Consider the following 16,749-nt stretch of genomic DNA (forward strand, 5'->3'; position numbering starts at 1 on the left):
CCAGGTTTAAAAACAGCTGTTTATGATAACTGCAGTATTTTTATCTACACATCTACAGCAGACTGCAAACTTTTGACATTGACGACACATTAACAAGCAACCTGTTCGGTTTTGTTCCCAGTTTTCATTAAATATCCAACCTTCCTGTACATGAAAATCTATACATGAAAAATAATAAATAGCAAAACAAAATAAACATGCTCTCTGTAGCCATCGCATCTGTAATTTTTAATAAATAAGTTATATAAATTATTCCTTCATATTCCATTATACTTATGAATATCAGTAACCTCCATCCAAACTACTGTTTTGATATAATAAAGGGAAACGGGGGCGAGAATCTGACCAAAAAGCATAAATTTCTTTCAAAGGCTGAAAGATAACAGTGAGATTCTTTGTAAGATTCTCTGTACAAAACAACTCAGTGATATTTTCTGGACTGTGTGCAAAATACACATCCTTGGCTTCTACAACCGTAATGAAATTATAACTAAGAACAAACTGCAGATGACTCATCTTTAAATTTATAGAACTATTTTCAAAGACGTAGTTCTTTTGGTCTCTTACAGAAGAAAAAAAGTTGAAAGTTTAAGAGCTTTCAAATTACTACTATCCCCCTACAAATAAGCTTCCAGAAGTAAGATAATTACTTAACACACAAAATCTTATTTTAAGCTGGAATTCTAAAGCTGTACAACAGAAGAACAGAATACATGGCAATACTGGGTTCAAACTCCAGTGTATGAATTTAGTACATCGCTAGGAAATGCTCTCTCAGTGCACTGATCGTTATTAAATTGTCACGATTTGGGGGGAAAAAAAAATATCCCACCAGTTGGAAATAACAAGAAATGACCTGCATTTCCTGACATGGAAACCCGCACGGTCATTTCAATGCCATGATTTTTAAACATACCACAAAACCAGCTACCACAAAACTAAGAAATAAAAGCAGTGATCTCCAGAAGTAATACCATCAGATGTTGTTCAAAATCAGCTGGAACGTGGGACAGGCAAGTAACTGAAAATGTATATCCTCCCACAAGTTACAGACAAATGTCTGTAATAAGGGATCAAAGCACTAACTGACGTCTTGGACATCAGCCGGTTTTAGGAGCATTCACTACAAAGCTAAGACAGATGCTCAACTCTATTAAATACAAGCGTGGTTTAAAGCGCTGTTAACCTTGCTTGCTCCGGTTCAACCAACCAAAGCTATTACAGAAAAAAAAATATACTGTACTTCAGGAATCATTCCGCTCAAATTTAACAGAAAAAGTAACATGAAAACAGTCAGAACTGCTGCATTAAAAGGATGATCCTGAAGAGGTAAAGCAGAAATTAAGGGCAACTCAACACTTTAGCTAATAAATGCAAGAATGAAACCTCCACTATTTTTGTCTACGCTCCAAGTACCTGTAAGTCACAATAAACTGATCAAGATACAAACCCAATAGACCATCCGTATTTTCCTTTATAAAAAGAAGTACAATCAAAGAATCCAAAACAGTTAAGTCCAAAATAACATTTTTTATAACCATTTGAAAGGAACAACAAATACAGTTCTGTGCAGCCTGTATTTTGAGTAGTCCTCAGCTCAGCCACAGCAGAGCCAGTGATTTCAGGAACACTAAAGAGAAATAAGCCCTTTTAAAAACGCAGCTTAAAAACCAAAAGCCTCAGAGCCATTCTGCAATCACTTATGAAAGCTGTTATTCTTTTTTTACCACTGAATTCAGTGGGACTGTACTAGTGCATAGTTATCTTCACAACTACAGCTGTATCATGATCTCATGTAAAGCAGGAGAAGCTCATGAATTCAATGCAAGTGCACTAGGGTGGGTGGGAGCAGGGCCAGACCCCCTATTTCAACCTGGTAAGAACTATTTAACGAAGCTACTTTAACTTGATGCGCTTCATTTGCTTCCTTTAATAATAAAAAAAGGACTTCCCACCTCTTGTATAGAACTATTTCTTTCAAACAACAAAAAGAGGGTTGTCCTTGGGGGGGGGAGGGCATAAAAAAGAAGAAACTTGGGAGTCTTATAGGAGTCAGCAGTGAAGTGGGAAATGGGAGAAATAGCCGTATTTTAGCTGAATAGAATTGACATAGTAAAGCTGATAGAGAACCTAAAACCATGAAAGGGAATTAGCTTATATTCTGTTTTTGACTTGTATCTGAACGTTTCGTAACAGTAAGTACACAACATTCTACAAAGCATAATTCAAAAGCAAAAAACCATTCTGTTTAGAAATACTAAAAATGCTCAAGATCGCCACCAAATCAGACTTCATAAACATGTTTTTTAAAATACAGCAACCGCAGACGTCTATAAATGGTGTTGCATATTACACGGGTTTAGTATTTGGTCCCGGTTTTCTTCGTACTTTTCTATCATTTTCTGCATGTCATGGTCAGCTCCAATAACCTTGAAAAGAACAACACGAACATTAGAAATAATTGGCACCTAAGAAATGGTTGGTTTTGAGCAAAACAGGAGAGGACTATCACCAAAGCCAAAGCGATATACTCCAATTAACTTTCTGTTCAGAATTTGGCATTCATTGAAAAACTCCGTGTCTGATCCTGCAGCCACAGGAACAGACCCTCAAATCCCACCCAACTGATGGAGGCCCAGACTTTTATGCTACACACTCTGGAGAGCTGTAAACATTCTTCTGAGGTTTGCCTTCTCCAAAGGTTATGAGAAAAGCAGATTTATTTCCTTTTACCACTAAATAACACTTAATATTTGAAAAGTACTATCCTCCATGAGCTTTATTGGTTATAACTAAAATAATACTCACAAGCACTGGGCAGGAAACTTTAAACAGTGTATGTTTAATGAGCCACTCTTCGTAGAGCTGATGAATAGCTTCTAAATATTCCTAGAAAAGAGGCGTTCAAATAAAACATATGCCCAGGGATGAAGCTCACATTGCAATTTGTATATGTTTGGTAAGTAGTTAAGAACTACATATAAAAGCCAGCATCAGATCTTTCCACTAACAAAAATAAAAAGCATCAGAAGGTTTCTGAGAAAAATTAACTCCCAGTATGAGGTTTTACTCCATGAAGAACCTCAAAGACACAGCTTACGGGAGCACAGGGCTCTCAGCTCCTTTTAAGATCAAGAACCATGTTTCTCTCCCACAGGTATATTGTGACTCAAGATTTTACAGAGAAAAATACAACAAAGAGAAGCAAGGACAGAGAGGGCCATCCTGTAAACTACCAGTTTCTTGTCAAGCAGATTCCCATGCTAAGAATTTTCAAGAAGTTGCTTGTTTTCAGGCACAAGCAGAGACACTTTTCACGCATAAACATCCTGGTAATGGCAGACAAGAGAAAGTGCCCACAGGAATCTTGGGCACCTGCACGCACAGGTATTTGTGCTTCAATTGGGTGCCTTCATGCCGTTTAATGACACAAAAGGAATTGCTCTTAGAGAAGATTAACGGTTGATTAATACTTCACCTAAACAGTCAGCTCTAGTACACTGATTACTAAAACTTAACACTTGGGAAAGTCAGTGTGTGTGATAGATCATTTCTATAAAATAAATCAGAATTAAATACTGATGTTTTAGTTTGCAATGGAAACAGCTGCACCATATTTTGGCAGCAGACTCAGGATATGATTTTAGTATTTGGATTGGAATCATTACATTTTTAAAGCTCATCGTAACCACATATATTGAAGGAACTCCTTACCAGAGGAATGATCTTTTCCTCTTCTCTGCATCTTCTCTTTAACCTCTCATAACAAACTTCAGGAGAAGTCTGCAGATAAACTGCCATATCAAAAATTATAATAGTTAAGTTCAAGGAATAGCTTTAAAAGCAAAGAAGAAACTTACTTCACCGACTGTAGAAGGCAAGAATCCTGGCTTGGTTTCACTGAACCCACCACCGAACCTCCCCTTTGGCATTACGGTTCATCACTGCACGAACCACCCCCGAATTCACGCTGCCTGATGTTACACATTGCAACCACTATCTTATTAAAGAGCGTGATTATTTATGACCCAAGAAACAAGAGTTATTTTTTCTCCCCATGAGGAAACCCACCCACAAACATCCCCCTCCAGATCCCAACAGAATTTTACCTATCAAATCAACCGAAACATCCGTGTTGTTCTGGATCCAGTCAAACCATTCGGTCAGGACAACGTAATCCACCTCTGGCATTTTTCCGCTGAATAAACATAAAAGTCATCACTCACTGAACAGCACCCACAGATCAATTCTAAACTCATCTTTTTTTCACTTGACTAGAATTATTCCCAATTTACTTCAGCACATGTGAAATGAAAACAAGACCGGTATTATGCCCGCCCAAGTTCAAGGCCTCAGAAAGCATTGTTTACACAACAGAAAGACCAAATCTTCATTTTTTAAAAAAAAAAAAAAGTACTTACTAACACAAAGTTGCTATTATTAAGTTACAAACATTAATTATTTTTCCCCAGTACAGTTAAGAAGTAACAACTCAGTGACTAAGAAGAAAAACATTACCACATTGCCATTTATACAATAACAACAAATTAGTGTCAATGGTATTTATTGCTCAAGGTTCGTTTCAAATATATCTGAGTTACTGCCCTGCACGTCACCAGGAAGGCTGGATTTACACAGCAGCACTGACAATTCATTACAGCAGCCGTAGTACAGAGCGGGAGAAAAACAACGACACCACATAAATAAAATTTACTACCACTGTAAGAAATATCTGTGGAAAGAGTATGGAAATATTCCGCATGCTTAATCTGAACTCTGTACTCACAGAGTCTATACAATATCGGAGACAAATGTCCCAAAGTTATCTCAGTAAGAATAACAAAATACCAAACAACTCATGTAAAAGGGAGTCTATAGATGACATATTAAGAACTATACATTATGTTTTCACTAGTATCAGAATTTTCACTTATTACCCTATTCCTAAACAGTCAAATATTACTAGTTTTGCATTATTCTGTCTTCAAAACTGGTGATGGTAACACACACTCCACGCTTCCCTGAATGCCTCTGCAATGGAAATATAAAGAAGCGATGGGTTGAGAGACTCCTGTTCTCTCCAGCTGAATCATTAAGACCAGTTGTGACATTTTAAATAGTGCTGAAGAAAACGACTCCACAGCTTCTCAACTGTTTCTCAACCGCTTTGATCACTGGCAAAACCGAATAAAGACAATCCAGATATTTCCACCTAAACATGCAAGAAAGCGAAACCAGTGTCGGTGCCACCTCCCTTCTTTATCTGCCATCCAGCTGAATATCTCGCCTCCCGAAGCACCCAAGAAACAGGTTAATGCAATTTACTGCTATTCTTCTGATGTCTCAATCAGTGGATGTGCCTTAAAAGGCACTAACGGGTGTTTTCAGCTCCAAAGTTTGCTGATGTTTGAAGTTTGCTGACGTTTGCTGACAAACGGAAGGAGCTTTCTGTCATAACTAACTACAAATTCAAGTGGGAATAGCTGGTGCTCACCCTGTACCACCCCACACATACTCACGTGCACCCATTTAAAATTCTTCTACAGTTTTACACCTAACACGCGCGTGCATCTCAGCGCTAACCTCAGCTGTGCCATGGCGGTAAGAGCTGGGACACTGCAGAGCTGTGCCTGCCGCAGAACCTCACAGCAACTCCGCACAATTTAAGCCTCCCAGCATCGTCGCAAATCTTACTCTATTTCTCTCTCTGGGAAAAAAGCCTGCAAAGCCAAAACAGAAACACTGAGTGACACCAGACCAAAGAAGAGCCGGTATTCCTGATATTCCGCAGCTTTTCATCCCTTGCTTAAACTCATCATTCTCCTACAGGAGAAGAGTTGGTGTAGAGCAGAAATAACAAGGGATTCTTCTCCACCTTTAAGACTGGGACCCCAAGCAATCCCTTCTCTTACAGAAAAGAAAACATTTCCACTCGTTCAGACTGGGATAAATAATGTCTGTTTGTCTCACGTCCTACTGTGTGTCTCAACTTCCAAAGCAGTCCCAGCACCAGAGCAGGAGCTAATGTAGCGTGGATGCCATCTGGTGGCATGCAGCCACTCTCCTTGCAGACAGGGGCAAGAAACTGCTTTTGTCCCTTAAGACCACTGAAAAATCCATGAAAACAACAAGCTGGTACATACACTTTTCAATAGAAGGTCGGCGTTCTAAACAAAGAAACCAATCAGGGCTGATTACTGCACTCCTTCAGTTAGTATGGGATGGACAACTTATATATACATTGGCGAGGAAATAAATGCTTTTTCCATCTCAGGCCACAGTCTTATCCCCCAGAACAAAATAACCCAGGTTAGGCCCAATTGTTCTCCCTCTGGCCCCAGCACACCCGGGGGTGGGGACCTGACTCAGAAAGCACCATTTACAGACAAACAGCTCTCGCTCTTTCTCCACTCATTATCCAAGCAAGGTTTTTAGGCTATTTTGATGCTATGAATCCTGATTCCGAGCAATAGCACAAGAGGGCTGGAACGCTCGTCACCCGAGTTCCCACTTCCCAGAAACACCAACCCTGGATGCTGGGCTGGATAACGCTGCCTAGTTCTCTCCCTCCTATGGGTTCTTCTTTATATCCTCATGGGTTTTGACCTGTTCAGTAGGCGTTTGCTTTGATTTAAGCAAGACTTTTGTATTCAGCTGGAGAGCAGATAACTTCAATAAATGGTGTTTGAAATAGTAAGATGCTCTGAATACACAGGAGCGCTTCTGAAAAACGTTCTCATCTGGCCCATGTCCTACAGGTTTTATTCTACCAGTGGGCACCACATCCCACACAAAACACACTGTCACTCCAACAAAGAACTGACAGATTTCACAGACCACTTAGATGCAAATTACCAAAGAAACCATCAGTCGATTATATTTATTTTTTTTAATCTAAGCCAAGAAAATAAAGTAGAAAACCATATACTGTACCTTCGATACAAATTTTCTACAAAAATGTATTTTGCACTGTGAATTGATCGCTCCATCATTCGCACGGGGGAAATCTACAAAATAAAACTTGGCTGTCACTGACTTGTTCACATTTTTCAGCACGTTTGTTTCTTTCCAAGCTCATATTGCACGCCATGTCCTTTACAGTATGAAATACATAACATTTTTAGTTCCTCCAGATTTACTAGGAGGGTGGGATCCACAAAAACCAAGTATTCTTAATCTTCCTTATGGTCACTGCATTATTAAACACCTACATCGCTAATTTGTTATTCATACACAAGTTTCAAAGGTAACTGCAGAAGCATTGAACTGAGCAGCTGAAGTGAATGAGGGGGATAAAAAAGCTGCAATCCAGGATTTGCAGAGCAACAGGAACTATTGCTGCCTGAATTACTGCCACGTCCAGGTGTGTTACTGTGTCAACAGCACAGGCCAAACATCAGAAAACAGAACTTTTTAAAGAAATAATTAGAAGTGACAAGTACTGCTGCCTCAGCCAGGCTTGTGCGTGTTCCAGCAGCGCTTCGTTTTGGGGAAGAGAGATCGCCTGACGCTCCCTGGCCCCTGCAGAGCATGGCAACCCCAGCAGAGCTCGTTCCAACCCGGTATTTGGGACATTAATGACCACAGAATCTACAATTGCTCCAGCAAGGCTCAAACGGCAAATGATAGCAAAGCGCAGATTAAAATGCAGGGTGATCCTCGGGAATTTCTGAATGAACATTTTCTGCAGCAGAATGAGATGTCTATTATCTTGAAAAAAACACCTCTTCCAAGAAGCTAGTGATGATACGTGCGGTACCACTATCACATGTGGAACTTCTGGGAGTTTGCCCTGTCACAAACTCAGGAAGCATAATGCAAGGACAATCATTAAGAGGCAAGTGTGCCACCCAGGATCACATCCTGTCATCAGGGAACGGAAGATTTAGCACAGAATGTAACAAAAAGGTGTTTAAAGGAAAGAGGAATGAACAGATCTAGATAAAAAAGTAGTGTATGCTAATTGATACAGAAAAAGAAAAAATTACAAGAAAAAAGGACGCAGACCATCTGAAAAAAAGCAACAGAAAATTGTAGTGGAAGTATTTTGGCTAAATTTGTGCTATACAGCACGGAACAGTAGAATGAACGCTGACACTACCTTTCAGATTACCTCATGTTTGCCAAAGATTTGAAATAGCTGAATTTATATAGAGACCAACTACAGACAAGTCAGTGACGTGTGATGATGAAGGGATCTGTGCAAGTCCAGCTCGTAATGGGGGAGCAAATAAAGCAGTATTAGTCTGGGGGAGTAGCAGTTCTGAGCGGTTAGAAGGCAGATGTTTTGCCCCAGGAGCACGTGTTGAGCACATCAACAATGTCTTTGCACCACAAAAACTCACACTCAGGTCAGGAACAAAGAAAGAAGGCAGACAGCATCAGAACTTTTGGATACAATACTATTTAAAAATATTTATTGCTCATAACCACATCTAACTCTTTTTTAAAATGAAAAGTATGTTTATTTACCATTGGCCTGGTGTGCTGCTCCAACATGGTGAGCTGTATGTAGGTCTGTAACGTTATCCCCCATCGTGATGCGTCCTGGTACATTAAGCCCTGGGGTCAGAGACGGAAGGGAGACAGACAGGCACATTCTGGTTAGGCCAAACAGCAAAAAAAAAAAAAAAAAAAAAAAAGAGAAGTTGGGTATTTCGTAAGCTTTTGCACTAGGACAGAATTGCTAAGAGAGGTGCACTAAACCAGCTGGCATCAGGTTTGATAAGAATCAAGGGATGGTTTGCTCTCCACAATGCAGATGTAAGAATTACAGTCCTGGTCCTTAGAGACACTGAGTGGGGCACTTGGAATTCCCACTGAAGTCACCAGGAATTAGTTACTCTGCAGCTGGAACAGTCAGGACTAAGGCATGGCTCATATGACACAGTTCAAGTATGTTTACTAATTAAAAAAAACATATCTGCTACTCTAGTTTTGTGCACCGCAGACTCTCAGTAGACCCAGCCCATCCAGGAACGCAAGTATGGTTCCAGGAAACATGGTACAGGCCTCAGAAAAGGTGTCTTTTAACACAGACAACTGTCTTTCCTAAAGGATCCTCAAAGCAGTTCTCGGACCTTCCACTCTTTCCAGCCGCTGCAATTCCACACAAATGCATTTACAAGCAACAGTCTACTCTGCAAAGCAGGGAAAAGATCTGACCCAAAATAAGACATCATTCAGTGTCTATTTGCTGAGGTGACAAGCTCTAAGTTAGCAGCACGGCTTCAGTCCACGGATCTGACCTCTTCCTTTTCTCCTTGTCCAAGGTCAGAAGGAGAAAGTATTCTGAAGTGCACGGACGTGCTACAGCCAAGCACACCACATCCCTTTCCTAATAATGAGAAAGTAAAGCATCAGCAACTCCGAGTAGGGAGAATTTGCCATTCCGGAGGACCTAGGCCAGCAGGAACTGCATCAAGCACACGTTTGGGCACGTGTGGTTTGGGGTGGACCCACACCGCTGCGCTGACAGCAAATTCCACACGTGCTGGAGCGTGGATACCCATCTCAGCCAGCAGTGAGACTTCTGCCATGGAGCTGATCACACCAGCAGGGCAGACTCACGTCAGAAACCACTGCAACCACCCCAGCGAGAGCCCATCTGCCCTGGCTGCTGTCCCCGAGCAGCGCTGTGACACAGGGACATGGTTGTGGGGAATGGTTCCAAGAAGCCATGACTACCCAAAAGAGCTTCTATTATGTCTTAATCACAGTAAAAGATCTTTTGCATCACGGAGCTTTATTTTTTGCTGTATGAGATTACGACCACACCTTTCATAACAGTTTTGCTGATTGGTAAGAAGTCCCCACGCACGTCTTTCTAAATGAACAGTAACTGTAATTGCAGAATTAATTTCTGCCACTTACCAGGATATTATGACCACGAACGTTCCTCCACTTAGACACCGGTTCTGTCAAAACCTGGTTAAAAAGAATTACTCCATGTTAAACATGTTTTAGATTCTAAATATGTAATTTGACCCTAAAAGTCTACAACTATTTTTAATGAATACTCATTCACTAAGTCAGAGTATTCGGGGCTCGTATTGGAAAGCTCATTCCCCCTCAAGAAACAGCACTAAGTCCTGTAATACTAATGGTAATAATGAACGCTGCTAAAAAATAGGGAAGTATCGTTACACAACATCTTTTTGGCATTTTTAAACTGTGAAAATAAAACACTGGATTGATTACCTAACAAGCATGGATGTAATTTCCCTTTTTTGAGTCAAAACCAGTACAATGTAAGGGAAAGAATGGCTTAGGCAAGTACTGATTGCCTTTCAATGATCTGCTCATTCCCTCATAAAATTAATTTCTCAGAGTAACACTTGTCAACAAAGGAAGAAATTATCAGAATGCTATCATATTACTTTTCATTTTATTTTTGTGATCTAACAATCAACACGTATCTAAAACTTTTATGAAATTAATCAGAAAAGCTTCTACCCTGTATAGGTAAAAATCACAAGAGACTGGTTCAAACAGGGTCTAAAATTTCAATGATGCTGTAGAGCCAGCCCTAAGAGAATCTGACAAGCCTGGGAATAACTAGCTTTTTAAAAGATGATGCACTACATGCAAATTAAAGTTTGCTATCCTTTGGGTTAATAGTCATTTACTCCATAAGGATCATTCCTGTTAAATTACCAAATAACATCTGGCAACCCAGCATTTCTATGAGGAATCCCACGACTTATTAGCAAACGTGTTCCCAGGTCTGCTGGGAAGAGGATAAATATCTGATGTACACAAAAGCAATTGCTCCCTGAAGTTTCATCTTGATTTTGTTTAAAATACAGTAAACCTGCCCTTCCCTTAATGTTCTAAGCAGTATGAAATCAAATACTGCAACAGTCTAAGAAATCCTCAGAAATAATTCTAACAGACTTTTCATTTTTTAAAAGAGCCATCCATTTACTGGGGCCTCAGTTACATGACGTCACTATTTTTACGTTGTCACTTCCTTATCTTTACTTATGACAAGATGCAGCTAAGATTTAAGTGGCAGGAAATAGCAAAGCAGCATGCCCAAACACGCCCAGCCCCAGTGGGTTGCTGTTCCTGTACAGAGGTGCAAACTCTAATCCACAGGTTTTACTAATATTTTGGTGTCCAGCACTATATTACATAGGATCTAAATTTCTCTTCTACAGTTGGACTGTAGATAGCCGGGGGAGGCGCCCCAGTGAGTGCACTGTCTCACAACCTGCTGCTCCTCTCCCATCAGCCTAAGAAAGGACAACGCTTCTAAATTAACTGTCAATTTTGCCCAGACAAGCAACTGCTTAATGATGTAAAGGAAGACAAAGAAATGAACAGCCAGTACCTCAATGCTGGTATTCTGTGCAAAATAATCCAGGCATGTTGTTTTTCCACTTGCAATGTTCCCCTCGATACAGATCTGATGAAAAACAGTATCACCTTTAGAAACCGTGCTATCGCATAGGAGTAAGCACCATATGTAAAAATACACTCTTTCAAGCATACTATTTCCTTATAATGTAAATAATTTTTTTTATTTTATAGGAAGACGTTGGGTTTGAGTGAAGTTTGGATGCTGTGACTACCTGCCCGCCGCCCCAAGAGCTTCAGGGGATCGCTGCTGGGCTGCTCCCCCTCCACGCTGCCTGCCACAGCTCCCCTCCCAGACTTCACTCCCCACTTAAAATAAATGCCAACTGCAGTAACAATTCCAGTGTCCAGTAAACAGATAACTTAACCCTTAAGAGGCATTATTTTTTTTATTTTCAGAAACCTGCACAATTAAAATTAACTAGGAGAATTTTGTTTCAGCTGTCTTAAGATAACGTATATTAGATTTCAAATACCCCTCCCAGGCAGGGTGGGTATAGGGCGACTCCAATGCTACCCACTGACCCCAGACTGACACCTGTCCCTGCACAACACCACAGCATTTGCACAAATCCCTCACACTCTATTGCAATTTACAGAATGGAATTTACAGAGTTTACAGAAAAGCATAGGTTTGCACCGCGTAAAACCCAGTGACGGAGCCACAACCTGGGCACCACCCAGGAAAACAGCCACGACCAATGGTTGCCAACACACACACACTCACATTGAGCACGTTTTACACAGATTTCTGAACAAAATGCAAATACTTACAACTGTCTTTCTGTCATCTTCTTTGATCAGATGTTTATCTAGAATGGAAACGAACAGGAGTTACAACTGAAGTCTTCATAACTTAGTTACACTGGGCCTCTTCATGTGAGCCCCTCTGTGAAGTTTTTGGGTTCTTTATTGCTTAATATGAATATTTGCCAAATTACCGATCTTTAAGGTCTTTGGCAATCACCGTGTCACATAACAGACAGGCTGTGGCACACAGGGACACAGTGTCAGCTGGGATTCTCCGCTGTCCCTGACACCATGAAGAGCCCAGCAGCGAGTACAGCTGTGTGTCACCTCTGCTGCCCCTCAGCGACCTCCCAATGGGGAGAAAAAACGAGTTTTGGAAAGGCTGGTCACGGCGCGATGCCCACCGACCCCACAGGCCTCGCTAAAGCCTTGGAGATATCAGGACACCTCCCAGACAAGCGATTTTGATGCCTTACACCACAAAAACGCGTATATAAGTCTTCTGCAAGCGATGCCAGGACGGGTAGACCATTAACACCACAAAACACCAAAAAAAGGCAGTTTCGGTGCCACAGCACGGCCCGTAAGGCCCCACCAAGAGCCCCCACCAACACCCGGCACCGGATTTAAACCAGAACCGAGCAAGGCCCCAGGGCCGCCACCGCCTCCCCCCGCTCGACTCACAGCCGGTGCCGGGCCGACATCGCAGGGCTAGGCCTTCCCTCCGTCCCCGGACTCCGCGCAAAGCGGCGGGCCGAGCCCGGGCCGCCCCCAGCCGCCACATCGTCCATCCCCGAGCCCCCGCCACCGTCACGGCCCACTTCCGCCCGCTTCGCCCTCACTTCCGCCCGCTTCGCCCTCACTTCCGCCCGCTTCGCCCTCACTTCCGCCCGCTTCGCCCTCACTTCCGCCCGCCATAATGGCGGTGGACAGCGGCTTCCCCCGCTCCCCTCGGGGGGCCATCAAGCTGGCCCGAGCGGTAAGGCCTGAGGAGAGCGGGCCGGGCCCCCCCGGGGGGACGGGGGTCAGCGGGGAGACCCGCGGGGGGGGGTCCCCCCCCCCGCGGGTCTCCCCGCTGACCCCCGTCCCCCTCTGTCCCTTCAGCTGGTGGCGGGTGTCGCCTTCATCTGTTTCGCCGCCTCCAGCGCTCCCGGGGCCTACACCTCCTTGGCCGTCATGGAGGTGGCCATCACCGGCCTCTTCTTCCTCCTCTACCTGTTAAAGCTCGACCAGAGGCTGAGCTGGCTCTTCTGGCCCTTGGCGGTGAGTATCGGCCCTCCGAAAGGCAGGGATTCCCCCCCCATTTTGTCACCGCCTGGGTTAGGGTCCGTCGGGTCAGGTCTTGTTTCTATAAAGTTCAAGAAAATGCATAGTTTTTCCTCGCATAAGTGCGTCCTTTTGCATCGATTTCTAAATTATATCCATTAACAGCCCCTCCTGTGACGAGCATCATCTGCTTCAGTCGACAATATTCTACTCCTCTTCTTGGTGATCCTTCCCATCGCCAGTTAAACGCGCGCTTTCACTAAAACGTTAATGAGTTCTCCCCCCGCCTCCCTTTTTTAATCTCGTTCGCTGCTTTAGTAGCCAAGTCGCATAAATTTGACTGAAAACAAACCCCCAGAAAAAAGGCAAAATGAGGAAGTTTTATCACAAACTTTCTAGCATCGCACCACTGGGTGTCACTATGGATCCTACGTGGATATTGGTGTATTTCTGTTTTCATCGTAAACCAGCAACTTTTAACAATTCATACAATATCGGGAGCTACTCACGTTCTCCTTCAGGGGTGTATTTCAGAATAAATCCTCTGCTCCCACTGGCTGTTTCAGGATGTTTTCAACTCGGTGATCGCGGCGGCGTTCCTCCTCATCGTGTGCCTGTTTGCAGTAATACTCAAGACCAACAACGGGACACTGGCCGGAGGAGTAAGTAGGAGGATTATTAACGAATTTCAGGTCTTACAGTAGACGTGGCGTGCACCTCGTGGTGTACTTACTGACTTTGTGGTAAGGCTGTGACAGTAACTGACATGGAAGAACGTATGCAGAAGTCACCAAAAAAAGTGAATACACATGCAATATATATACCACTAAAAAATCAAATCCTCAAATTACTACTAATTCAAAGGTATTACTAGACTTAGGAGTGCTACAGAGAAAGTAGAATCACAAAATCACAAAATGGTTAGAGTTGGAAGGGACCTTACAGCCCCCCCAGTGCCACCCCCTGCCCTGGGCAGGGACACCTCCCACCAGACCAGGTTGCTCCAAGCCCCCTCCAACCTGGCCTTGAACCCTTCCAGGGATGGGGCAGCCACAGCTTCTCTGGGCAACCTGGGCCAGGGTCTGACCACCCTCACAGCAAAGAAGTTCTTCCCCAGATCTCGTCTCAATCTCCCCTCTTTCAGTTTAAAACCCTTCCCCCTCCTCCTATGGCTCCCCTCCCTGATCCAGAGTCCCTCCCCAGCTTTCCCGGAGCCCCCTGAGGGACTGGAAGGGGCTCTAAGGTCTCCCCGGAGCCTTCTCTTCTCCAGGCTGAACCCCCCCAACTCTCTCAGCCTGTCCTCCCAGCAGAGGGGCTCCAGCCCTCCCAGCATCTTTTTACCAACACTGAAAAATCCTAGAATTTAACTGATTAGAGTAACCTGCGTTTGCTTCCACAGCTTGAAATTCTAGGCAGGAGAATCCATAGCGCCTCTAGGACTGTCCAGTTTGGTTACACCATTTAAGAATAAATGCCTACAGTCCTGCTAAAGAGGATTCTTAACAGGCATGCTGGTACCTCCCTCCCGATGTGTATATTATTTTTTCCTGACACAAACTGAGAAATTATGGTAGTTGAAAGGGTCTTTTCACACTATGGTTGTAAAATTTTTGTGTACTTAAGATCAAACCAGCTTGATAGCTTAAGCAACTGGTATTTTTAATTGAAATGAAAACTAATTGACATTAATGAACAACAAGGCGGGGGGAACCCTCTGTTTTGACAGTATTTAAGTCTCCTGAAGTATAAGATAAGCTAAAATGTGACGAGAAACCAAAGGAGACCCAGAACCTGCCACATGAGTCTTTCAAAGAATCAGCTGAAGAGACAACGAAGCAGAAAGCTGTCGTCTTCGCTGGCCATGACATCCTAAGCTACAAGGAGACTTCCTGAGAAAGTGACCAGCTCAGCTAGAACGGAATTTATATTCTCAGCTGTGAAGTTAATAGAAATTGAAGTCAGGTTGGATGCAGGTAGCTTGGAAAACAAGTTTGTGCAGCACGTATGCCATCTTCCACGCTGGGAGACACAGGGTTGCCGCGAGGCCTGTCCTCCTGGGGCACAAACCGCCCGAAGTTGTCTGTTTTTTAAATACTTAACGTACATTTTCTTCAATTTGGAATATGTTTCCCATTCAGAGCTTCAGAGGAGAGCAGCACTATTTTTTTTTCCCCTGACAGGCCTGTTTCTACAAACGTTGACTGTTCTCTGGGCCGATACCATTAATTAGGCAGTCCTTAAAGAGCCAGAAGGGTTGTAATTGAGGATGAAAGCATTGTCTAGTTTAACAAACGCATCAGCTCCAAGGCTGTGCACACACATCAGACAAAGGCAGGGTGGGGACTGCTGGGGAAAGGCTGATGGGATTTAAATATGCACCTTATTTAATTTATCAGCTGTCTCACATGACGCATATACTTAGAAGGCCAGAAGCAAGTTAGGAAGATGCGTTTGCTGCTGCTTTGAGGAACGGGAGGTGGGTCACTACAGTGAAAGATGGAGATTCTACAGGGAAGTTAACATTATTATTATTTTCATAGGTGTTTGGTCTCGTGTTGCTTGTTCTCTGTGTCGTTGACGCGGTTCTTCTTTCCCGGAAGATTAGCATTGATGGACCAAGAGGGACGAATGCTCCCGCGAAATAAGATTGCCATTTTAGTAGTAAAAGAACAATTTCTCCATTGATGACTGTTCTGCTGTTCTCTTTTAAAGAATTTGTATTTTCGTGTGGTCACCTTCGAATTTCTGGTGCATTGACATACTATTTTGAAGGTGTTGTTCCTAAATTTTCTTACATTTATGAATGTAGTTTCTGTGTTGCAATTTCACCAGCGTGAGCTTCACAGAAATGGTCCTGTTTTTCTAAACTGGTTTACATTCTTACCTGTGTGAAAACCATTTTCATGATTGCCTTCTTTCTGTAATAAAAAAGAAAATACAAATGGGCCTGAGTGCGTTATTTAACGTTAGTTATTAAGTGTACTTAAAAAGGTAAACACCTTTAGGAATGGGGTTTTTTCACCCTTGGGCGTGTTCCTCGCGCCACCCATCGGCTCCCGGCTGGTGACCGCCCCGCGCCTTGTTGCCGAGGCGGTTTGATCTCTGAATTTTCATAATTTTTTTCATTTTTATGTCGAGAATAGCGCCGAAAATCCCCCCGCGACCTCCCTGGTGCGCCCCAATCAGGGGGCCATGAAGACGGCGGCTCAATGAGTGTTACAAATCACACCGCTGCCCGGGAGGGCACCCCCCCCCCCGTCCGCCACCCAGATTTGGGGATGCTGAGACTTTTTTTTTTTCACGTTTCCGCAGTGTCACGATTTCCGCTTCCCTCCTTCACACAGGAGAACCCCCGCCCCGTCCCGTCCCGTC

The 16,749-nt window shown here is 43.1% G+C and overlaps 2 protein-coding genes across 5 annotated transcripts; one reads left to right on the forward strand and one right to left on the reverse strand.

The window, feature by feature from the left end:
* TK2 (thymidine kinase 2) lies at window positions 1-12,970 on the reverse strand. Of its 4 annotated transcripts, none has more exons than XM_074157879.1 (10): window positions 12,796-12,970; window positions 12,136-12,173; window positions 11,336-11,410; window positions 9,874-9,927; window positions 8,473-8,562; window positions 6,934-7,007; window positions 4,110-4,198; window positions 3,715-3,794; window positions 2,809-2,889; window positions 1-2,429 (listed from the first exon to the last, which is right to left on the reverse strand). In XM_074157879.1, the coding sequence occupies exons 1-10, from the start codon at window positions 12,893-12,895 to the stop codon at window positions 2,331-2,333; spliced, it is 780 nt and encodes a 259-aa protein (XP_074013980.1). In that variant the 5' UTR covers window positions 12,896-12,970; the 3' UTR covers window positions 1-2,330. The 4 variants fall into 4 exon arrangements, with proteins under 4 accessions (XP_074013980.1, XP_074013979.1, XP_074013982.1 ...); XM_074157878.1 differs by having other exon boundaries at window positions 7-2,429; window positions 12,136-12,175; window positions 12,777-12,895; XM_074157881.1 differs by lacking the exons at window positions 11,336-11,410; window positions 12,796-12,970 and having other exon boundaries at window positions 7-2,429; window positions 12,136-12,144.
* Window positions 12,971-13,026: 56 nt separating this feature from the next.
* LOC141471568 (chemokine-like factor) lies at window positions 13,027-16,299 on the forward strand. Its single transcript, XM_074158152.1, has 4 exons — window positions 13,027-13,090; window positions 13,216-13,374; window positions 13,944-14,039; window positions 15,918-16,299. Exons 1-4 carry the CDS (start codon window positions 13,031-13,033, stop codon window positions 16,020-16,022), a joined length of 420 nt encoding a protein of 139 aa, XP_074014253.1. The 5' UTR covers window positions 13,027-13,030; the 3' UTR covers window positions 16,023-16,299.
* The last annotated feature ends 450 nt before the right edge of the window (window positions 16,300-16,749 follow it).

Source organism: Numenius arquata, chromosome 13 (assembly GCF_964106895.1).
Source record: "Numenius arquata chromosome 13, bNumArq3.hap1.1, whole genome shotgun sequence".
Lineage (NCBI taxonomy): Eukaryota > Metazoa > Chordata > Aves > Charadriiformes > Scolopacidae > Numenius > Numenius arquata.

Bases quoted from the DNA above. Each gene is read 5' to 3' on its own strand.
- TK2 (XM_074157878.1), bottom strand. From the start codon at position 12,895: ATGTGGCGGCTGGGGGCGGCCCGGGCTCGGCCCGCCGCTTTGCGCGGA. The intron at 7,008-8,472 runs GTAAATAAACAT...TTTATTTTGTAG, and splicing joins AGCAGCACACCAGGCCAATG to ATTTCCCCCGTGCGAATGAT. The intron at 4,199-6,933 runs GTACAGTATATG...ATGTTTATTCAG, and splicing joins GTAGAAAATTTGTATCGAAG to CGGAAAAATGCCAGAGGTGG.
- LOC141471568 (XM_074158152.1), top strand. From the start codon at position 13,031: ATGGCGGTGGACAGCGGCTTCCCCCGCTCCCCTCGGGGGGCCATCAAG. The intron at 13,091-13,215 runs GTAAGGCCTGAG...CTGTCCCTTCAG, and splicing joins CCATCAAGCTGGCCCGAGCG to CTGGTGGCGGGTGTCGCCTT. The intron at 13,375-13,943 runs GTGAGTATCGGC...TGGCTGTTTCAG, and splicing joins GGCTCTTCTGGCCCTTGGCG to GATGTTTTCAACTCGGTGAT.